Source organism: Echiichthys vipera (genome assembly GCF_963691815.1).
Source record: "Echiichthys vipera genome assembly, chromosome: 21".
Taxonomy (NCBI): Eukaryota; Metazoa; Chordata; class Actinopteri; order Perciformes; family Trachinidae; genus Echiichthys; species Echiichthys vipera.
Window position 1 is genome coordinate 22,274,416 of NC_139846.1, and position 24,877 is coordinate 22,299,292.

At 48.4% G+C, this 24,877-nt stretch overlaps 1 protein-coding gene across 1 annotated transcript in view; it reads left to right on the top strand.

Annotated features, from left to right (window-relative positions):
- Positions 1–23,902, top strand: part of zeb1b (zinc finger E-box binding homeobox 1b) — a 51,890-nt gene extending 27,988 nt beyond the window's left edge. Inside the window, exons 2-8 of the mRNA XM_083936617.1 lie at positions 10,626–10,781; positions 16,451–16,612; positions 17,726–17,928; positions 18,404–18,509; positions 18,989–20,694; positions 22,222–22,402; positions 23,112–23,902. Coding sequence (XP_083792743.1) covers positions 10,626–10,781; positions 16,451–16,612; positions 17,726–17,928; positions 18,404–18,509; positions 18,989–20,694; positions 22,222–22,402; positions 23,112–23,866 — 3,269 coding nt within the window. The 3' untranslated portion in view covers positions 23,867–23,902. The remainder of the gene's footprint in view (positions 1–10,625; positions 10,782–16,450; positions 16,613–17,725; positions 17,929–18,403; positions 18,510–18,988; positions 20,695–22,221; positions 22,403–23,111) is intronic.
- The last annotated feature ends 975 nt before the right edge of the window (positions 23,903–24,877 follow it).

Here is a 24,877-nt window from a genome sequence, read left to right on the forward strand (position 1 = left end):
TACTGCTTGACTGCACTTCAGCTGTAGTCGCCTGGAGGCTGGTGTTGTGGGGCGAAGGGGCTAACCCTTCCTGATCACATGGGGAAAAGCCACTTTGCCTGGGGAGAAAGGAAAGGATGTAAAGGAGGAGGGGGGGGGGGGTGACTGAGGTGACAAAAGAGCTTTTGTGGAAGTAAGTTTACGGCGTTAACCCCTTTCTCTCCCCGCTGCACATGAATAACAAGAAGCCACTGTGACAACTGAGCAATAGCCCCGGGCAGTGCGTTTGATTGTACGTTGTGTGTGGATGTCAGGGGTTGTCCTGGACGTTTGGCCTCGGGTGTCTTGTGACAGAGCTGACATTCTGGAGAAAATGAGCGAGTGGTCAGCTGTTGTCAAAATGCCACAAAGAGGAGGATTTTCCACAAAAAGGAAGCGCTCTCACTGCACTTTTGCGCATTAGTGTCAGAATTAGTGAAGCCACAGTAGGTTGTCAACATGGATCTGGGCCCCGGCTTCACTGAGGTGTGCTGACCTGCTGATTGCTATAAATGGGGAACTTGCAACGGGTGTAAAATTAGATGCAACCAACAAACAAAAAGGCACTTCTGGGTTATTCCTGCACTTCCACCTGTCTGTGAATGTGTGTACGTGTGTGCGTGTGTGCATGCGTCTGTGTGTGTGTGTGTGTGTGTGTGTGTGTGTGTGTGTGTGTGTGTGTGTGAGTGCTGCCTGTTGCCCTCCGGCCTGTCCCCTCACTGAGACATCTGTCAGGCAGAGCCACAGCGTCAAAGAGGCGACCTTTACTGAGGCGCAGGCAACCAGAGAATGCACACACCGACGTAAATATCGCCCATCGCCCTCACTCTTCTACTTTTGTATCTCTTTGTCCCCTCCGCCGCTACCTTGAAGTCTTTTACCCTCATTTTTATGATTCACTTGATTTTCCCCTCTCAGCAGCCGCCCTCGTTTCACCATTTTACTTCTCCTTTTCCGAGCCTCCGCCTCTCCACTGCGTCCTCTCCTTCCCTCTCTCTCTCTCTCCCTCTCTCCCTCTCTCTCTCTCAGTCGCTCTGACAGTTTGTGACACTCCCTCCCTGGGGCAGCCATCAGTTCAGATGAGCATCGTATGTGACAGGCCAGCTTTGTCTTTTTAAGCCATTAGCGCTCCCTCTCCTCCCACCTAGCCATCGTTCCACCACGTTTACCTTTTCCTGCCCTCTTTTGTGTTTGTATTAATCTACTTAACAAACACGGCGTCGACTCTAGTGAAGAATTGACGAGTGCAGATATGTGACAGCGCTGATGATGCCGGCGCTCCGTCCCCTTAATGAACTGACGCGTTGGGTTGAATTTACTGACGCCCGTGATAAATGTGCGCAGTAAGGTGTCCTTACAGGTAAGCGAGATTTAATGAGATTTTCCATTTGGAGAATTGTTTGTTAGTGCACCTCCCTCCCTCCCTCTTCATAAGCCCGTGTAATTCTCCCTGCTCTGTACTCCCCCACAGTAAACTGTCAAGCCTAATACAGGCAGGAATGTCCAGTCACCTGCTCCTAAAATGCAACAGCCCTGTGCTACACTAACCTAATATAGACCTGCGCTACACCAGCAGGTTGGATAGCACCGTTATTGCTCATTGCGTATATTTAAACACACACCTCAACGTGCCCCAGCTCAGCTGTCAGGTCACAATGCTGCAGTGTGGTAAATGTTTGAATGTACTGTACGTGTGAATAGAATAAATTGATGCATTTGTTTTTTGTTGTACTTGTTTGTTGACAAAGAAGATACAAATTAGTAGTATTCATGTACAATAATGACATTTTCCCACCAAAATTAGCATTTATAAAGTTTTATAACACGTAGAATCTGATTAGAAATAGGTGATAGACTCTTTTCCAACTGACAGTACACATGTACGCCTTTTCTTTTTTCTAGTGTGTCGCGTTCAATGCTAGGAATGCACCGTTGAACAGGGTTAGTGAACAGTAAAAAGCAGCATGGAGGCCAGTGATCATGCTACGGTGGTTGCTTCTTTTTTTTTATATCTGCTACTTATTCTACTAATATGTATATTCTAGCGCTTCTTGCATGGAGACGGACGGCATTTTTTGGCTGAGCTGACAAAAGAGTAACAGACAGTTGGCATCATGCCGGAACCGGGACATAAAAATAGCCTGTACACTCATGTGCCATGTCGCTATCACTGCCTTTACATGCACATGAGTAACCCGAAAATGGCCTTAAATGGTTCCCGTTTGTCAAAAAAACAACTTTTGGACAGAATTACAACCGAAACGGGTCTCCTTGGTAGCGATGTTTCTTGCCGTTGCAAAGTCCCTCCTCAGTTTAAAGGTAATGCTGTATTGTTGTTGTTTTTTTCACGTTGCTTTCTGATGAAGCGAAACCCGATAGTAACCCGAGAAGGCTGTTTACATGCACGAATAATCGGGGTACTGACGGAGTTCTCTAGGTCTGTTAACCCGGGTCTGAGAACTCTGATTTGACCCGGGGCACAGTGTTTACATTGTTTACATGGTGTTTGAGAAACTGGAGTATGCCCTTAAACCGATCCTATTCGGGTTTTTAAACCGCATGTAAACGCACTGGGACTGGGAACGAATGCAAATTGTAACCTTTCCCACTTAAAACCGATGTTAGCTGGTGTTTGTGGGATTATTTTGTCCGGTGGGAAAGGGGCTTAAGAAATGGTGCAGTGCTTACAGGCATAAAAACAACTGGCAGCTTTTGTAGCACGCTAACCATAGCTTTGAACCGCTCGGCCGTCTAACCCGCATGTATCAAGTTGAGTTGGATCAAGCTGTCAAATTGGATTCTATTGTCTGACAACACATACAACAAGCTCCACAGTTTGGCCTGCCACTTGACAAATGACTATCACATCCCTGAATACATCTGCCTATTGTCCAGCCGTAACGCACAAGTGGATGATTCCCACACTCGTGGGCTCAAACCGAATGTTCTGGCCCCAGACATGTTGCTACCATTAGTGCTGAAGTGGTCGGAGGAAAGGGACACGAACTATGTAATGAAGTTTGATGCTACTGATGTAACAGACTGCATTTAAAGGGGCTGAATACCTTTAGGCAGTTGCTCTAATAATATCCTCGCTGAGGCTCCACTCAAAATGTCAACCCGAGTCACAAACTGGCAAAATCAAAGAGGAAGAAGACCATTATACCACTGCACAGCTTTCAAACCCTATCAGTGTGCAACTGCAGCCTGAATGGAGTCTGACAGCAGAGGTGACAGGGACATTTCATTTTACCAGCGACACTCCAACGAGGTTTGACGGAGGCTAATGTAACATTAGCCGGGTTTGTGATTGGTTGCCCGTCTGCTATTATAGAGGTTACGCACTTAACTTGATACAGTCGCTCACAGGAGGGAAACAACTGTTTACCCAGGAGTGTGCTGATGCTTCCTGTGTGGGCTTAATATTTGTGTTTTGGTGTTGTTTCGGTTCTCAAGGTGATTTCCAGTGCACCGCGTGTGAATAATATCGAGCCAAATACATGGTAGAGTTCAGGTAGCATGGTTTGCATCACTTGAGGTTTGAAAAAAGGGGGAAAAACTGTGACAGATCAACCGTAAAAAGCCTGTAGCAGAAGGAAGCATGACTGCAGGTTTTCGGAGTTTACCAGAATCTACAACAGGTGTTTCCTCTCTTCACCCCCCCGCTCACCCACCTCTTACCCACCTTTTCACATTACTGCTTTCTCAGTGACCTGCCTGTACTGCGTATAGCTGGGCTGGTTCACTGGGTGGGCATTCTCTCACCACAGACCTGCTGAGTGTCGGAGAACCGGAGCAGGCCTCTTCACTGATGGACAAAGGGAGGAGGGGGGGAGGGGGGGGGTGCGTGCGGAGATAGTATAAGTGGTTAGCATAGGGTTCATGTGTATGTGTTTGTGGGAGTTTTGTATTCAGTTATTTCAAAACTTCCAGGTAGGTAAATTGTCTTAATAGTTCATAATGGCCGTCTGTGATGGAAATGCAGCCATGGTATTGATTTAAAGCCCTCCACATACCAAGCATGCCCTTTAATGGCTTAACATACAGAACTCACACACACACACACACACACACACACACATACGCACACACACACACGCACACACACTTCACTCTCACTTAGGTGTACCACTGTTATTACCGTTGATGGGGCTCTCTCACCTCCAGCATAAACATAGCTTGGGAGACAAGTGTAAACTTGGTGGCCAGGGCATTGCTGTGGATTGTGCGTGTGTGTGTGTGTGTGCGTGTGTGTGTGTGTGTGTGTGTGTGTGCGTGTGTGTGTGTGTGGTGTGATCACACCATCAAATCCCTACCAGCCCACTGGCCTTATTTAGAAGATCTGAGAGGAGCCAGATGCAGCAACTCTCTGAGGACGCCCAGTGTAACAGAATGTGTGTGTGGCTCATCACCATGCTCATTAGCCCCGGAGAGAAATACCATCGCCTGCCACTATGATTCGTACGCTGTGACTTCCCCCTAAAAATACAGTCTATTATCTAGGTGTCACTGGTACAGCAGCACCATGAGGACTAACCCAGAGTCATAAATGCATGTGGCCTAATAAGCAAAGCACAGAAAATACAAGGTTTTTTCTTTTTTTGAGAAGAATTCCACAATCTCTGAGGTGCAGTTAAGTCTTTTTTTGCTTTTCCTAACACTCATTAACAGCCGCTGACTTCCTTTACACTCGGAAGTGTCATCATGCAGATTAAGGGAACAATGGCCACCATTAGCATTACTGTTATCATGGAAAGTGCTCATCAGATGGGAGAGGAGTGACCCGCGGAGGCCCATTAGCTCATGTGCTAACACCTGATCGGCATCATTAGGAAGACAAGAGCCCATTGTCTTCTAGCTCACCTCTGAAAGGATTCCTATGAAGAGCTGTGCTCCACAGGTTGTTCACATGCTTTGATGGGATAATCTTAACCGCTAATCTTAACCAGTTCAACACCTGAATGTATAAATGGAACATTTTACACCTCTAGTAGCTGTGGCACGCAGAAATACAGAACTGCACCTAAAGTGACTAACTGTCAGGACTGCTTGGTGCTATTTTTACCTTAGGTCCATATTAGTGCTTCTGCTTTTTGCCCTCCCAGCCTAACTTAGAACAATGAGTAAGAGTCATTGGCTGATGTTTGGGGAGTTTTGGGAACTTAATGTAGTGTATTTATGGAGAAACTGTCCAGGACATGACTAGTCCTAGATGTGACTGACCTCCTCTGGCATGGTGGCGGTGCAGAGCCTTGGCATTAGCTGTCCGGAAACAGTCTCTTGGGACCCCTAGTGCCGTCTCCAGCTAACTGACTTTGTGTCCATAGTTATATCTCCCATCTACTGGCACCAAACAGCCTTTGCCGAACCTAAATGGCAGAGCAAGTTTGAGTCAGCCTGTGAACAAGCCATCCATGGAAAAAAAAAATCCCCAATTCTTTTGTTTTGTTATAAGCACTTGAGTTGACCTTCCTGACTCTGTGGGAGGAAGGCTGTTGTTTTAACAAAACCAGCAGCGTTTACCCCAGTGCTGAATGAGGCACCTCACCTTGAGAAGGCATACTTGAGGTTTTGAATGGCACGGCTTTGTTTTACTTTGGTTCGAGCTGGGGTTTTTTGTAGTGGTTGGCTTCCCTGAGAAAATGGCATTGCGGAGCCACAAGGGCAGACTCTGTGACGACAGGGTCTGTACTCTTTGAGAATGCCTGTGGTAGTTTCACCGCTGCCTGCCTGGCCCTGAGCACCGAAAGAGATAAGTGGCGTACCTCGATGAGGGAGCCTGTAGCAAGGCTAAATATAGAGACAGACTAGAGGTAGAAGGGCAGGCATATATAGTGGCTGCTGCTGCTTATGATGAGTCATTATGTCTAATCACAAACAGAACAGCAGCAGACCTCAGAATTTGTGTCAGTCAGTTGGCTGAAATTAGCAGCAGGGAGAGCGCACACCCTTTGATGTGTCTTTTTAAGACAGGGAAAAGTGTTTTGGTTGGACATTCCAGACATACCTCCTACACCTTCTGGTATGGGGCTGTGGATCTGCACATAAGACGTGTAGGCCTACAGATGCCCTTACAGGTAATTAATCAAGTCAAAGTTTACATCAGATGGTAATGTGTTTGTTCACAGGCCGTATATGTTATTCCGTGTCCTCATCTAAAGCTCAGTCATTGAGCCAGTCACTCACACCTTGAGGGCCTCGGAGCACAGAGATAGCTCACTCCCACAGAAGTTGAGATACCGCCATTCCTATCAGGCACGCCTCGGCGTATGAAAGCACAGACCAAGCCGTCTGCTGTTGTGCAAACACGACTCCGCAGTGATTTTAACTTCCAAATGTCTCTTATTCATCAATCAGGCCAGGATCAAATAACATGGGCCTAAAATAAGTGCCAGCGACTTTACATAATTACAGGACAGCATCTAGCAAATGAACCTGTGTCAAGGGACACATGGCGCTTGATGTTCTGTGCTGACAGATCGGCGATGATATGTCTGCCAAGGTGATCCCCCTCCAATGGGGTAACGGTGGGCTTGTTTTGGGAGTAACCCACCCAGTCACCCATTCCTTTGCCAGTAATTGATACAGCCTGGCAGGTGTCATAACAACACAACCCTCTCTCCAGCAGGCATATTAAAGTGTGTCTGACATGAACTGTCTGGCACTGTCTCTCAATAGACTCTGGGAACTTTTGCAAGAGGGAAAGAGGGTGATGAGTGACGGTGAGGGTGGAGAAACTCAAGCAGCTTTTGTCTTCAGTCATTTACTGAGGTGTTGCCGGGCAGCTCCAGCCTATACAGCACGTATGTGTGGCATGATGCAAAGATGTGTAGGTGAAGAGTAATTAACAAACGTTTACATGCAAATCAGTAACCGGAAAATGGTCTTACCCGAGTTAAGGGAATAATCGAATTATTGAAGTTCACCGTGTATAGATGAAAGGGGAAAATAGGAATGGGAATGGGAAAATGATGGGAGTAACTGGACCTCCGGTGCAGTAGATGGCGCTGCGCCAACATACAGCTGGACTCAATATGTTTTTTTTCTGGTTCCCCTTCGTCAAAATCACGAACGGATGACTTTTGGACAGAATTGCGACAGAAAGAGTCTCCTTGGTAGTGATGTTACTTGCTCTTTCAAATCCCTCCCTCTGTTTAAAGGTAACGCTCTATTGTTGTTGTTTTTCCCACGTTGTTTTTCGGCCCCGTTGCTTCCTGGTTTATTCAATTTCCGGGTCAAATGCCACCGTGGTGGAGTGGGGAGGGGGAGTTATAACCTTCGGCGCATGCGCAGATGCAAAACCCTATAGTAACCTGGGAAGGCTGTTTAAATGCAGGAATAATCAGGGAACCAAAGGCGTTCTCTAGGTGTGTTAACCCGGGTAGGAGAACTCTGATTTTACCCGGGGTACGGTGTTCACATGGTGTTTGAGAACCCGGGGTATGCCCTTAACACGATAATAATCTGTTCTTTAAACTCCATGTAAACGCAGTGACGGAGAGGCTTTCATTTCACAGCTTGTCTGCTACCATCAATCATTATCTAGAAAAAGGATCTACATGTGAGAACGCAAATCAGACATCAAAGAGATTTTACCCTGCCAGCTTTCTAATACAAAGTTCGTGTAAAGTCCGATTGAGGCAATGAACAAAGCAGCTCGTCGTCTGGAGAATTCTCAGCGAGCGAGTGGGAGTGTGGATGATGGTTCTATCACGTGGCTCGCACCAAAAGAATACAAACATCCGAGAAGAAGGGTGATCAACACGGAGATGGCATTGAAGAGTGTCTTACCAGAGAGACCACGAGATTCAGGACCTCTCTCAGTAAAGAGTGGAGTCTAAATTGTCGGTTGTTAATGACTGAATTAAGAACCGTTGCACGGCTGCAGGGTAATCCGTAACACGTCCTGCCTCCTGGTGAGAGCGCGTCTGACCATCCCCCGGTGTGTGCTACATGAGAAAACAGCTCATGACAGTTGGAACCGGGACCAGGATGCATTAGATCTTCCAAAGTAAAATGATTCGTCGGAGCTATTGGGCTTGCATTGATTTTGCCCTATTACCCAGATCCGTAGAATGTTTGTGTGTGGGAGGGGTGTCGTAAAGGTGTGATCCGTGGCCAGGGGTTACGGACCATCTGAAAGCCAGAGCCGTGGTCACAGGCTATTATTTTCTCAGGTGTTCAACACGCTGCAGCCTATGGAGGAAAGCAAACTTTCAGAAGTAAGCTCCTCACCTCCTCCACCTACCAATGCTTTCTCTCTCAGCTGCGTAGGAGTTGTCCTCCTGTTGTGTGCTAGCATGTTAGCGCTAATGAGGCCAGCTGTCCAAACGCTCAGCCGGTCAGCCAGAAGGGACTGCAGCCTTTGTTGATTCGAGGTGTTACATCTCCTGTTGGAACACGCATTTTTGTTTCAACACCAAGCGCCGACCATTTGGCACAGGAAGAGCGTCTCTGTTCACCTCCCACCAACACTCGCCATCCTTTACTGTTTCCCCTAACCCCCTTTTTCTGTACTTTGCGGCTCCCACTTTTATTGTCCCACCGGCCGTCGCCACCTCCCATCTGCACACACCAGCACATTGATTTTCTCTCCACAGCTTTATATTTGATCATTTTCTCTCGACACTGCTGGCGGAGAGCGTTGCCTTTGTAATCGCTGACCTCAGCTCCATACCTGAGTGGCTGTGGCCCTAAACAGCCTCTCGGACTCATCTTAAAGCACCTTCTGCTTCAGAATGAAGTGTTGCGCCCTGTTTGGGCTGCAGAACGGACAATACATCACCTGGCAGAGTCTCTCTGACAGAAAAGGGAGGTAGGGAGAGAGAGGTGGTGTAAGGCAGACAAGGGAGAGGGGAGAGAGGAACAAGTACAGAATAGTTTACACAGCCTCACAATGCTACATAAATCCAATTAACTATCAGTGTATTTGAATGGGAGTGCTCCCAGGTCTTCAATTGTTCTATTGGCTAACCCAGATAGCAATCTCGGTACAAAGGATGTGCGTCACCCCTCAATGTATCTTGTGAAAACTACAATATGGTGGCAGTCCCATCATATTAAAGGGAAAAAAAGATAAAATTGTGGAGTGGGGAACAGTGTGAAGAGAGGTTGAGAATGAAATAGCTCTCCCGATGAACCCCGGTAGGATTTCGCAGCTGCGGCACAGCGGTGTCGACCCCGCGAACGACTCGCCAAATAACAGTGCTTCTCCCTCCTCGCCCTCCTCCTCCCTCCACCTTTCATCCCTCCGCCCCCACACCTCCATCCTCCATCCTCCCGCCTCCCCCTCAGCGTGAACTCTGCACGTCTACCGAGTTTTGTGTGAATGCCAACCGGTTGTAATGACCCGCACAACGCAGAGAGAAAGGGAGAGACCGCACCAAAACAATTCTCATTGATTGAAACGAAGGATCATGATTCTCACAGATACGCCTCCTCCCGACATTAGCAGCCACTTCAGAAAGAGGTGGGCGAGTGGGGTTGGGGTGAGTGAAGATGTAGAGGGAAAAAAGTGCTCAGGTGCTTTGTACTGGCAGTGTATATTCAGCGAGTGAATGCAGGGTGTGTGTGTGTGCGTGTGTGTGTGTGTGTGTGTGTGTGTGTCTGTGTGCCTGTGTGTGTGTGTGTGTGTGTGTGTGATGTGAGATAAAGTAGCTGGAGAGGTGGTTTCAGTGCTGCAGCCCGGGCCCTCTGCTGACTGGGCTGCTCTCACTGGAGAATTGATTTGGCCTCCGAGAGGATCTGTAGCTCTCTCGGTGGAACGGAGGGATGGAGGGGGAGAGTGGGCGGAAGTAGCACAGGTGGAATTGAGAGATGGAGGAACTGGGTGGATATGAAAAGAAGACACAGGAACACACACTCGCGCACTCACACACACACGCATCTGAGGCAGACAGCCGGTCAGGAAAATTTACTCCCTGTAATAACCCTCTCTGTAGGCTGGCTGTCTCTGCGTCTCCTGGCTCCTTCAGCCCATAACACAAGCGACCAGGTCACACTGACTCCCACACGGCACACACACACACACACACACACACACACACACCACTTTAGCCTGCAATCTCATGCTCTCACACACTGATTCTGGATGTGCGCCTGCGAGCTTCTCACTGTGAATTTTCTGTTCCTCTGCAACACAGAGCCTGTTTTTTTTTAACCCCGGATTCATTTCTTGCTCAAATAGTCATTCGCATACTTTTACTACATTGAGATATCAAAAATGTCGGCTTCAGTATTTTTAATAGCCCTCCGTTCCCTCTGCTCTTAGTGCCCAAGCTGTTTTATCCTCTCCTGGGGATCATTTCGAGTTTCATCTCCTCTGTTGAAGGAGGCCGTGCTCGGTTTAATTGGTGTTTCCCGCTCCTTACGCCTCCTCCTCCAACCCTTCCCTTTAATAGTTTTGACATTTAAATGATAGTACATATATTTAACCTCTCTGACTCGTGGGCCTCTCACATTCAGTGCTCATAATCACAAACGTATATACACCACCCATTATCTCTATCAAGGCTAAAAATACTAAAATGTCTCTAAGACTCATTAAAAAAGACAGACACAATCTGACCACTCGTTCTAACCTCTGTCCTCCATGTCTCCTCATGCAGTGACTAACTACAATAATGTGGTGGAGGCCGGCTCGGACTCAGATGACGAGGACAAGCTGCACATTGTGGAGGAGGAAGGCAGCCTGGCGGACGGGGCCGACTGCGACAGCACCCTGCCAGACGACGAGCACCCCAGGGAGCGCTGCTGGGACGGAGGTGAGACCAGCCAAGATGTATTATTGTTATCATCACACATCATCTCACTGCCCACCATTTTCCCGCACTCTTCTTGTGACTTGTGTTACACTTTTCTGCAAAAGTTCAGCACAAGCGCTCATTTAATCTTATTTTCTGCTTTAAAAGCTTATTTCAAGTTATGCCAGTTGGGCAACAGCACTCGATTGACTGTTTGCCAGGATTGTCTTTAGACAAGTGCCAGTTTATTGAGGAAAGGCACAAACAGGGCTTTCATGCCACTAGTTTCATCCAGATCACACCGACACATTTTCGGAACAAATTACTTCTTAAGATGTACAGGTTTGTATGTCTCAGTCGTGCCGTCGTTAGGCTGGCACAGTGTCTTTGAATCTGATGCATATTCCTATCTGCTCAGTATACTTTCAAATGCAAATATGTGATGCAGCCTCTTTATTCACGTTTACAGCATTGATTGTTTGACTTGTGTTGTCTCGTTCTGACCTCAGCTGACGTGAAGCAGGCTAAGTTAAGAAATGCCTCGCTGACGTCAACTGTGCACATTTAAGTACCGGGCTTTTGTCTCATTGTGAAACACCGATGGTAAGGAAACAGGTACTACACGTGGTGGGGCTCCAACTAAGGCAGGAAGCACGATATTGAACAAAGACAATGCCAACGGAGGGAGAGACCTTCAAGCACAAAAAAATAGGAGCAACCAAGGGAGAGCTTTATGGCATGGGTGGGCACCGGAGGGGCTGCCGTGAACTTCTTTTTACCTCGAACCGCGTGGAAGTGACATCAGAGGCAGCTCAGTGCGACGGGAAGGGCTGACGTCACGCCCCCTCCCCCCTCCAAAACAACAATAGCAGGTGCTGAAGGATGTTGGTGTTTCAACCTGGGCCCAAGGCCTCTGCGCCGCTCTCCCGACCTCATAGTGCATGTGCACCTATTGTGCCGAGTACAGTGTGTGCAACACTGTGACGGGGTCATATGACATGTAATAAGGTTTTTCATGGGTGAGAGATGTGTAAGGGGGGCTGTGATTTAGCAAGAGGTCAAGTTAGCACATGTGAAAACGTCCAGCGACCTGTTGCTTTCAGTTTAGGGAGGGATTTTTTAGAAATTCCTCTCCAGTGAGTTTCAGCTCAGTCAGTTTCAGTTGCGAGGTTTCGGTCGCACACGCACATGCACACGCACACGCACACGCACACGCACACTTAAACCACAGGCATGTGCACAATAAAGCCACCTATTCCCCAGACTCTGCTGTCATTTTCATCCCCCCCTCTCCAGCTGTACCTCCTAGCATAAAGGGAAAGTTGGAGGAAGAATAATGTCATTGGTTTTGGCCACGGCGCGTGAACATTAAACACTTCAAAAGCATGAGTTACACTGAAACAGCTCAGTGAGCTGGCTGTGCTCCACACTTATGCCTGATCAGGCATATTTTCTTTTGCTTTCACTCAGGAGCGCACACACACACACGCACACACGCACACACGCACACACGCACACACACACACACACACACACCTCTCTTTCTTGCTCTGTCACTGTCTCTAGCCCTCATATCACACATCAAGCAACAGCTTTGCCGTCACTCTGGATTGGAGTGATGAAACGGGGGGAAAGCCACAGTCCTTTAAACAAACACACTTCTCTCGTCCCTCCCTCTGGTTCTCTCCTGAGAACAGAGAAGTCTCCGGCGCAGCCTTGAGAAGTGACCACCACCCACTAATCTTCTCCTCAGTGTAGCCCAGTTCGCTTCAAATGAAAAGCATGACACCCCTTCTCCTGAGACTGCCGCGCTCCAAAACCAAAAGGTGGTTTTTCAGTGCGTTGCCATCTCTCCTTTCCTCCCCTCGTTTTTTCTTTTTTTACACTCCCGTTCTCTCTCACTGTTCCTCTTGTTCTGAATCATTCCTCTTGATTATATGGTATCATGGGCACGCACCCTGCTCGCTGTCATTACTCATTCCCTCCTAAATGATTATGTAGCGGTGGAACAGCCCCGGTGTCTGTGCTGTAAACTGTTTTTCTCTCAGAACGGGCTGACAAACTCCAGGGGATAGAAAGGTAGAGAGAGAGTTGACCTGTGAGGGCCTCTCCTTTATATTTGATGAGTTGTAGCGCGTGATTACATCTCACAGAATGGAAAAGGTGGACCAGGAGAGCTTTGATATCGCTGCAATAGCACTTAATGACAGCGAAAGGCTGGGTTTAACTGCATGGAAATATAGCCTAAGGCCCCCAGAAGATGAGCTGGTTGTTAGTCGAGTGTGTGTTGGCTGGCACTCGTGCTTTACTGCATTATTCCAGCCAGGACCGAAGCTGCAAGGCTCTCACGCACAATGACACTTAGTATTTCCTCACTGTTGGCCTGACATGCAGTTTGATGTTGCTGAGGACTGGCCTCAAACCCATCTGGATCGCTTGTGCAGCAGTGACTTGGGACTCACAGGAACACCTACATTCCTGTGTGTCTTATGTCACCATGTGATGTTAAAACTGAGCCACCCTTCTGGACAGGAAAGGAAGAGTCTCCAGAGAGCCGGGAGGATTGTCCAGCGGGGACACACTCCTAAGCCAACGATAAGCAAATCATCCTAGATTTGGAAATGTATTCTCTGACTTCCCTCCTGCTGATGGGAGATAAAGCGTAACATCTCGACTAATGACTGTGGAGTATTTGAGCTGTTTGTGCAAATCCTTATCGCTGTCCGAGATAGAACCTACAACACGGGTCTGGATGCACAACCACAGGAAGTGGCGGGGGCAAAGGTCGGCCAGTGCGGGAAATGCATCATGGGATACCGTCGTATCATGTTGCAGAGATGTGGGCAGAGAAGGATGAGAGAGGAGCGAGGGAAAGAGACGAGGAGAGAGTGGGTGGTCTGGTGATTTTGTTCTAAGACAGACTATAGTGAGGTATTTTTTTACTTCAGAGCTGCAAAACGGTGTCCTGCCACATCCTCGCGGGGCCTTCGTTCTGGGTTTTTTTAAAAGGTGATTTTCCACTTGTGCAGTGGTGCATTCACATCCCTGCGTCAGCACATAAATGGCCTGTGTGATGTTTCATGTCAGGGGAGCAGCCTGATAACACAGAGCCGCCTCAGCGAGACTGTGAACCCTTCTGGCCTCGCTCTGTCCTTAACAAAGAGCCGAGACACACACACACACGCACACACGCACACACACGCGCGCACACACACACACACACACACACAGGAGTGAAAACAAACGGTTGTCATACCTTTGCACCACAGACCCCCAACCGGGACTCTACTTCACACACATGCTCAACATTTAGTAGCCTTGAGGTGTGTTTGAGTGTTTGGATGCTGCCTTCGAGCGGTGCATGGGAGCTAAACACAGTCAGATCAGCACTTTCCCACATGCAACAATGTTTGACAAAGTCTTTTCCACAGCCGATGGAACTGAAAAATATGAAACAATTAATTAAAAAAAGAATAGTAAGACTATTCCCGAACTATAGTCTATTCCTTTAAAGGTCGCATATTGTCAAAAGTGAGATTTCCGTGATTTTATTATAAGGTAGGTCGAAATGCACAGTCTGTATTCAGAAGACGTGTCTTTTAAACGCTGCAGACACTGAGAGCGCGGATGCAGAAGACCCAGATACACTGGCTAATCAGAGCAGACTGGGCTTTCTTTAGGACGGGGTCTTCGGGCGCACTCACACTGTCCGTTCGTACTGTGCCCAAGAACGCTTCACGGCTAAAGTCTAGTTCGTTTGACCACTGCGAGTATAACTGTATCGCGCCCAGGCGCAGCCCGGTTGAGAGAGGTGGACTTTTGCACTGAAACACATGTACGGGCACGAGCGTGCGCACGTGAAAGAGCGTGAGCATTGACGGCGGTCTTGAGGTCTATTTATATGAGTCTGTTCCACGCAACGGACATTTCAAACGATGCAGAACGGTTTGCTTTGGTTTGATGCGGAGGTGGAGCGTTTACTGCAGATTTGGTCAGATGAAATGTTCAAAAACAGTCTGACTAAACTAAATCTCCATGTGGTGATGACGTATAAGCAAGACGCATTCGCGCCCAGGCCCAGGGGAAGAGGGAGGGGGGACAATTACTCGGTACGGTACGGACGGACACTGTGAGTGCGCCCTTAAAGAGACATGTGCTAAAGAGGGTTTCAAACAGACAGTATGAGAAAAATAAGGTGTTTTTTCCACATTAAAGCATGAAAACATGTTCAAGTTAAAACACAAGATACAAGTATGAACGTGAAGTTGAGCGTATGTCCCCTTTAAGACAAAAGAAATGTATCAAACAGGTGTGGGGGGTTTTGCTGGTCATGTGAGAATATCTGTGAGATACTGTACGTGGGCGTAAGCAGCCCCTAATGCGCTGCTGACCCTCCACAGTACGATGAGAATTCTACTATTCCACTTTCTCAGCACCTGCTGTTGGCTTCGGCTTTACACACACACACACACACACACACACACACACACGTTCCCCAACGCACAGTCTCCTCTCTCTCTGTAGTATCTGTTCTCTCTGGGTGTTTTACTGAACGGGAGAAATGTTCTTTAATAACCCGTGCAACAAATGACTGTGCTCGTATTGTTTCACAGCTCTGTTAAAGGTGCACCAGAGGAAGCCAGAGCGGGGACGCATGTGAGAGCACTGGTGTTCACTGAGTCATGAAGCGCTACACCTGTTCCCATCTCCGAGGAGAGCGCAGCTGTCCCCGTCTTTCGACGCACACACAATGCACAAAACACAATTCTCAAATCTCCTCTAAGCTTAAGTGCATAAGCCGATCTGTAAAACATCTGCCCCGCAAACACTGCCACGGTATCCACAGTAGCCTAACTTTGCTTTTAGCTGATAGCTCACCCTTGTAATGACTCTCTGTAATGATACACACAGGCACACTAACGTATCCATGGAGGAATAACGCTCGGTTTAATCGCAGACACGCTATACTTGGTTCCGGTATCCACTTCAGGAAGCTCTGGGAGAGCAGAGACGGAAAAAGAGGGAAGGAAGCATTCGTGCATCCTAAACTCCGTCCTCAGGTTACACTTGCCATAAGCCACGGCTCGGTAATTAGCGCTCGTTAGACTAGCTAGCCGGGCTCATGAGATGGGGAGGAAGAACACGCTCGGCTCCCACGTGCACGCCCTCATTTGCTGGGATACTAAGCACAAGCTGAAGGCCGAGCCTCTCTGGAGAGCAGAGCGCGGTGTGTGCGTGTTCGTGTGTGTATGTGCTGCGTGATACCTACCCACCACGAGACACCAAGACGAGATACATCACCTAATTATCAGTCCCAGTCTCAACAAGTACCTTACCTAACATTGTGAATAGAGGCTTGCCATTCAGTTTTTACAGCGAGCTCGATGCTCTTACAGTAGCCTGTGGCCCTGATGCTAATTAGTTTTTTTCATCCTATTGTGAACGGCATTCAGGATGCTCGTTTCAATCCACGCTTGGGAACATGTCATGATCAAGGGCTTGGACTCTGAGATCCGGTTCAGCTATAATGACACTCGCTGTGACGTTATTGGATTATCACATTTCATATGTAAAGGTTAAGGTTTCATATGTACAGCCTTTATTGACAGGAAAACCTGAAATAACGGGGGCAATCGATAATACCTTTCTGCAGGCACGACTCTAATCAGAGTGTGTCTGTCTCTCCACAGTGAAGGAGGATTGTGTGTCAGACCCCGAGGACGATGTGAGCACGGACGCCCTAGTGGAGGAGATGCTCCAGCAAGGAGACACGGCCGTCATTTACCCAGAAGCCCCGGAGGATGAGCCTCAGCGCCAGGGCACCCCTGATGCCAGCGTCCACGACGAGAACGGTACATCAGCGCACTGCACTCACAACACAACACAATATAAAAACCCCTGTAATGAGATCATGCTTGCAACACATCCATTTCAAGAAATACTATAGTGTGCTGTGTGCGCCCGTTGCTTTAAATGTCATTCATATGTCTATTAGAAGTGCACACAAGCGCAGAGACCCTTAAATGGCACACACATGCACTGAAACACCACTATTTCCACAGTCACTAAGCTCTCACACTATTACTGCACCTACCCAGTAATTACTCGCCCCCTGGGGATAGCTCTACCTGCTCCCCGTCTCACCTCAGGTGTTAACTCCACCCCATTAACGCCACTCTCAGACATCATTACACACACACCGCTATTTGTTAAGTGCAGCACACAGGGGCCTTTATTGCTCCCGGGCTTTTGGCTTTTACCTGCTAACACAGGGGGGAAAAAAGCGAGGGAGGAGGGGAGGAGGGAAGGGCCGGAGGGAGAGCGGGGAGGAAGAGAAAAAGCAACACCTGAGTAAATTTGTCACGTCCGTGCGAGCCCTGACTCACGGCTACCTGGGCGATAATGTGTGTGCATTCCCATCCCGAGGCCCTCACCTGTCCCGCGGCGGAACTTAATACATCACCTGTTAACGAAGTAATGCTTTACCTGTGTGGGAGCCGGGGCACCTGAGACCCGCTGTTAACCAGCACGGATCTCTGAAGGTGGCTGTTGTTCACCTCACTTTCTTCATGTGCGTGGGTGTTATTGAAACGCTGCAAATGCACAATAGGCAATCAAATGGTGGAAATTCCAGGCGCATGAAAGCTATAATTGCCAGGGAGAGAGAAGTACAAAAGCAAAAATAAATTCCAGTCCTGCATTAGCAAGCCAGCATGCTCGGTTTCTACAAGGACAGGGAGGCGTTACTATGGATCACTAATCAGCCTTTATCCACTCCGTTACCTGGGTGCTGTTTACCTGTGGGGGAGGATCTCCCAGTGATTGGTGAAGCAGCAGAGGAGGGTTACTGTGGCAGGCCTTGTGCAACATCAAAGCCCTCCTATATGTTTGAACCCCCGCTTCTCCTCCCCTCACTCTCACACATGTCATTACAACACTCTCCTCTCGTCTTCTCATTCACGCAGGGACTCCCGATTCCTTCTCTCAGCTGCTCACCTGCCCGTACTGCGCGCGTGGCTACAAGCGTTACAGCTCCCTGAAGGAGCACATCAAGTACCGGCACGAGAAGACCGAAGAGAGCTTCAACTGCCCCGAGTGCAGCTACAGCTTCGCATACCGCGCTCAACTGGAGAGGCATATGACGGTCCATAAGGGCGGCAGGGATCAGGTAAAAAAGGGACAAAGACTAGATACTACTGTTTATTTTTCTGCTGTTTGTGTTTCTAGCAAACTTAAATGCCTAATTTGTGAATCCTTGTGTCCTCTTTGAAGAGCATATTACACACTCTGAAACCAAGAAGTGGGAAACTAGTCGACATTTTATGTATTTTGTATGAAAGATATTCTCTGCTTCAGTTTAATATTTTAATATTTATACGTATTAGTCTTCCCAGACACTGTAGTCAGTGCGACTGGCTTACTTGTTTCACTACTTGTGTAGTAATTATGCGCTGACAAAGTGATTCTAACCCACATGGAAGCGTGGTCCAGTTTCTTTAGCAGCTCACTCCCAAACATGATAAATAAACACGAACTTTTGCCCTGGATTGATTAATGACATTGTGACATGAATTAGTCACAGTTCAAAGGTTGTGTTTTCATTGTGCGTCTCGCTGAACGTCCTCTCTCCCCTCACCTGACAGAGACACATCACGCAGTCGGGAGGCAATCGTAAATTCAAGTGCACTGAATGTGGCAAAGCATTTAAATACAAGCACCATCTGAAGGAGCACCTACGCATCCACAGCGGTGAGTGGACAACCCCCGTCACCATGGCAGCATTCTGTGTGTGTGTGTGTGTGTGTGTGTGTGTGTGTGCGTGCACGTGAGCAGGTCTACTGTCTACGTCTTTGCCATGATTCTCAGTTGGCCACAGATGTTTCAGCATCATTAAACCAATATTTATGTTTTATTTATGTTTTAGACGATTCCCTGTGTTCATAGATATCCTTCATTGTGTTTTAGTCCGTTGTGTGCTCTTCCTTAATGTGCCATAATTGTGTTTCTTTTGGCATCATGGGACAGCAATCAGAGAAGGGCATTTCCCAACGGTGCCATTACATCAGCGGTTAAGCATCATTGAAATGCATTAGAGCTTTTTCCTACCGCACTGCTCATAGCCTAGCTTGCTCATTTAGCTTCATTCACTAATGGAAATCTGTTTCTCCCCCCCCCCCCCCCCTTTTATTTCTCTCTCTCTCTGTTATACGCATTGTGGGTTTATCCAGGAGAGAAACCCTATGAGTGCTCCAACTGCAAGAAGCGCTTCTCCCACTCAGGCTCATACAGCTCCCACATCAGCAGTAAGAAGTGCATCAGCGTCATCTCAGTAAACGGAAGGCCGCGTGTGGGGAACGCCAAAACCCAGACCCAGGGTCCGTCACCAGTGCTGCCCACGCCGCCCTCAGTCCTCCGCACCCAGATTAGGGAGAAGCTGGAGCACAGCAAGCCCCTGCAGGAGCAGCTGCCGCTCAATCAGATCAAGACTGAGCCTGTGGACTACGAGTACAAGCCGACACTGATTACATCCCCAGCCATGGCCGCCATGAATGGTGGAGTTTTCAACGGAGGCGCTGCAGCTCCTTTTCAAGGCACAGTGCAGGCCGTGGTCCTGCCCACTGTTGGGCTGGTGTCACCCATCAGCATCAACCTGGCGGACCTGCAGAATGCTCTCAAAGTGGCGGTGGATGGTAACGTCATTCGCCAGGTGCTGGAAAGCAATGCCAAAGGTCAGGGGCAGGTGAACTCGGGGTTAACCACTGGAATGCTCCATCCCGCACAGCAGCAACTCATCTCAGCCATCAGTCTGCCTATTGTGGGTCAGGATGGAAATGCAAAAATCATTATAAACTACAGTTTGGACCCCAGCCAGGGTCAGCTCACAGCCTATAACCTGAAGAAAGAGCCTGAGCCAACCTCGCCAGGTCAGACCGCCACTGACTTCAAGTCCCAGAAACTTCCAGAGGATCTAACCATCAGAGGCACCAGGCCCAATGAGACTAAAGAAAAAGAGGAAAAGACCACTAAAACCTGTCTCCTGTGTGATAACTGTCCTGGTGGGCTGGAAACACTCCACGCCCTCAAGCACTGCAAGAAGGAAGGCCTCAGGCTGAATGGAGCGGGCCTGGATAAGTCTGAGTCTGCTGTTGCTGCCTTGCTGTCAGAGGGAGGACTCTGTAACCAGCCCAAGAACCTCTTGTCCCTGCTCAAGGCCTACTTTGCCTTAAACGCAGAGCCCACCAAGGATGAGCTGGCCAAGATCTCTGACTCAGTCAGCCTGCCAATCCACGTGGTTAAGAAGTGGTTTGACAAAATGCAGGAGGGTCAGATATCACTCGGTGCGCCAACACCTCCCTCAGAGGAAGAGGACACCTGTGAAGCTAACAGTGTGGTGTCTCTGGTCCCAGGGAAGGACATGGTCAATATGAGCCCCTCTGTGACCCAAAACAGCCCAACAGAAGCCACTCCAGCGGAGGTCAACGGCACTCACACTTCGCCATCCTCTCCCTCGCCACTAAACCTGACAGCTGGTGATCTGGTCTCAGCCCAGCCTCCCCAGAGCACTGAGGGACCCCTGGACCTGTCGCTGCCAAAGCTCGCCAGAGAGGAAGCGGAGAGAGTAGTGGCTAAAACCCACTTTTACCCCTCCCTTTCCTCCGGCTCTACCAATGTGGATGAACCCCTAAACTTAACTTGCACAAAGAAAGAGGCATCGCCACTCTCAGCCATGGGCCCCGGCCCCATCGCACTGTACGCCAGCCAGCCAAGTGCCAAACCCCTCGACATTGTGACCACAATGCAATGCCTAAGGGCACTAGCCACTAACAACAAACAGACTATCCTGATCCCCCAGCTGGCTTACACCTATACCACTACAGCAAGCAGCCCGGCTGGGACCGAGACGCAGGAAACCATCCACCTCAACGGAGTGAAGGTATGCAATCATTTAGCGCAGATTGAGCTTCCCTGTCTCTGTTAAAAGTTTGGGAAAGGTGCGTTTGCTTTCTTGCTGAGAGTTACACGAGAAGATTCTCAGACTCTCATATCTAAATATAAAGCTACAGCCTGCAGCCAGTTAGCTTAGCTGAGCACAAAGATATAGCTAGCCTGGCTCTTGGTGTTATGGGGGTAGTTTGCTCAACTATTTTGCTACTATTTCATCACAATGGATATAATATATAATGTGTCAGTTATTACACCTCTAGAGGTGCTGGTAGGCACATTTTATTACTAGCCAGGCTATCTGTTTTCCTTGTTGTCCAGGCTTTGGGCTAAGCTAAGCTAAGTGGCTATCTGTAGCTTTGTATTTACTGTGCAAACACGAGAGTGGTATCAATCTTCTCTTCAAACTCTTGCCATGAAAGCTGATAAGCGTTTCCCAACATGTCAGACTGTTACTTTAAATCCCCCTGTCTGTACTCCTCAGGTACTGTGTGGCCCACCGCACACAAGGGAGGAAGTTATTTTTAAAATGCTCACAGTTTTATTAGCTTCATCAGCATTTCAGAGTTAGTTTTGGTTCCCCTACTTTCACTGGTGCACGTCTGGTAGGAAGGAAGACGTTCTTTACAGCAGAATGTTGCTGGAGCTTTGACCCCTTCACGTCAGCCACAGCAAACAGGTTCGCCTCTGAAACTTTGAAACCAATTGATTCACAAACAGTGCAGGAAAAGAATCCAGCGTCTTATCCGGCAGCCATTTTGAGAAACAAGTGGATTGGAATCAAGTTGGCTTTTCTCTTTTCGGAGTGATCAGTCAAAGCCCTCAGTCCAGATCATTACCTCTTATTGTTCAAAAGCTCCAGAGCGTGATAGATAGTGTGAATCCATCGGAAATGTAATCAATAAGTCATATATAGAAACGTCAGAATTCAGCTCTTTGTAAAACTGATCGCCCTTAATAGTTCTTCATTGTGCGGACATCTAATGGGCCCGTAATGATGGATGTAGATCTCTGGCGGTGTATGAGCAATCTTCCTGGGCTGTCACCCAGAGGACATGAGGCTGCACTTTACTGCAGAGCCCCTATTGATCCGCTGGAATCTGTTTAAACGGCACACCTCTGCCTGCCTCATTGATTTATTGTTGTTGTATTATACTTCCGTGTTAAGTGGATTGGCATAGACCTGCCTTGTAAAAAAGGAGCTCTGTGTATATATCATCTCCTTAATATTGCCCCACATCCTCTTTGACTGCATCAGTAGATGAGTTTCACCAGCCCGGGGACAGGAGATAACTGGAGGTGAGCTCATGAGTGAACAGTATGGTTATGTGCCGGGCCAAGGAAAATATTACTCCCCTGTAGCCAGAATATTGAGAGCTATGAGTAGGAAATGACACGGCTTCATTTCCTGTAATTCACACAAACAATCTGTTCACTAGCAGTGGTACTTTTCTGAGTCATTCACTGTCAAACACTTTGGATTCACACCAATACATCTGTGATCCCTCATGTTCTCCAGGAGGAGAAACAGGACACGGGCTCAGAGGGCCTGTCCACCATCGAGGAGCAGAACGACTCCGACTCGGGCCCTCCGAGGAAGAAGATGAAGAAGACGGACAGCGGCATGTACGCCTGCGACCTGTGCGACAAGATCTTCCAGAAGAGCAGCTCGCTGCTGAGGCACAAATACGAACACACAGGTAAATACAACCGCATGTGTTTCCACGGTGAACGCTGCCAATATTCGTAGATGGACAACTAATAAAAAAAAGAAAACGCAGCATCACTCACTGTAGGGCTTGGGAAGGATGAGTCAGAGTGCGAGTGAAGGGGGATTTTAGGCCACAGCGTAAAGAAGGGTGGACACATCCATTCCAGCAGGTATTACTCAACATGCACAGAAGAGGTCTGAGAATGTCTTTTCCGCCAACTCCCCACCTCTGCACTGCCAGCTTCTCATGTGAAGCACCAAATGTTGCAAGAGGCAAGCTCTGGTAGTGATTTGGATCGCTCCGAGATGATGATTCCGCGGCCAAGTGCAGGTCACCGCTCTCCGAGGCGTTTCACTTCTTGTTTTTTTTCTTTATTACTCTAATACCTGGCTCGCAACCACAGGTTTCAGCTCCAAGTGACCTCATCCAAGGTGAAGCTAGCTGTTCCCTGCCTGGATAAGGTTTCCTTGAAAGTTTGCGAGCACAATTGTTGTAATTTTGTTGAGCTGTTTGTTCTCCTTGGATACACTGATGATAGATACTGTTATGGACCTCTCGACCTTTCTCGCCACAGTGCGGAGGGATTCGCTGCCGTGGCACTGCAAGCGTTTATTGTGCAACAAGCCTGTGTCTTTTCACTCAGCAGCGTTTCTCAAACAGAGATGTTGACGCATATTTGTCTTCTCTTTGTCTGCAGGGAAACGACCTCACGAGTGCGGCATCTGCAGCAAGGCCTTCAAACACAAACACCACTTGATCGAACACATGCGGCTCCACTCGGGGGAGAAGCCGTACCAGTGCGACAAGTGCGGCAAGCGCTTCTCGCACTCCGGCTCCTACTCCCAGCACATGAACCACCGCTACTCCTACTGCAAGAAGGAGACGCAGAGCCAAGGGGAGGGCGGGGAGAGCCCCGAGGAGTTCGGCGAGGCCCAGGCTGAGATAGAGGCCCTGAGCCGGGTACATCTGGCCCCCTCCCACCTGGACTTGGACGAGCGAGGGAGCAGCACCAGAGAGGACGAGGAGAGCGAGGAAGAGGAGGAGGAGGATGGCGCGGTGGACATGGATGACATCCAGGTGGTGCAGATAGGGGATGAAGGAGGGGATGAGGAGGAGGAGGAGCAGGAAGAGAGGAATGAGGAGGAGATAGAGAGCGTATTGGTGGAGGGAGGGGGAGAGGAGGAGAAGACAGAGGTAAAGGAGGAAGAAGAGGTAGAGGAGGTAGAGGAGGAAGAAGAGGAGGCCGACACAAGGCAGGACGAGGCGCCCGGAAGCGTTCAGGAAGAAGAGGAAGTCCAGATGGAGGAAGAGGAGGCGATGGATACGGAAGAAGGCGTGACGGAAAAGGGGAGAGCCGAGGGGGAGGTCGTAGAGCAGAGCGGAGGCGAAACAGACATGGTTTCTGAAGCAGAGCAGAACCAGACGGCGCAGGAGGAAGGAGACGCTGACTAAAAGGGGGGATCAGACTCCTCCATGAGACACAATCAGACCCCCCCACCCCCCCCACCCCCGCAGAGGAAGAACGCACGAGATGATGTCTGGTCACTCTTGACAGTTCGCTTCAGTTCACTACTGTGTAGAAATCCAGGTGTGCCTGAAACAAATACTAGTGACTTTTCCTGCAGGAGAACGGTTTCTCACTGTCGGAAAAACCCATTTGTAAAGAAGAAAGAGACGAAGACGAACAAATTTTAACGAAGGACGGAAGGAAAATGCATTATACAGACTTTGGAAGCTAGAGCCGACACGTTTTAGATAATGTTTTATTACTAAAACACCTTGGGTCATTTGTTTTTATCAGTGTTACTAATTTTATCACTCATATTTTAACCTTTAAGAGCTGTACAGTTGGGAGATATTTCTATACCTTTTTATTGCCAATGAACAAAAAAAAGTCAGTATTTTATTAAGTTGGAAGGAAAAATAAGAAAAAATCCCGTGCACTACAAGTGGCTTGGTTTACCTATGGATGGAAAAGTTGAGTTGTGTTGTCTACCCTTCAGTATTACCGCACTAGATATACCACGCCGTCACGCTAGCAGACGTTAGCATTACGTTTCTTTTCGATGTTCTGTTGTTTGGATTGTGAGCCTTAAGAAGAAAAACAATGAATTATCCCATTTACTTCCTTTTAGACTTTCAGACATTGCTCTCAAAGTTTGTTTTACAAATCAGTGTTTTATGGGTGAGAGTTTTACATTTTGGGAAATATACTTCTTTTCTCGGTGAGAGTCTGTCCGATAAATCTACCGCTACAGCCAGTTTAGCTTAGCTTAGCTTAGCTTAGCTTAGCACGAGGACCCGAGCAGGGGTGAACCAGTCCCCCAGGAACAGTGCGGGGCTTTTTAGCTAATCTGACATAGTGGCCAAACCGTGTAATTACACCTTCGAGGTCTTTCATGTGGTGCCATTGGGCCCAAAAATACTTTTCCCCATCGACTTACATTGCGAGACGCCTGTAAA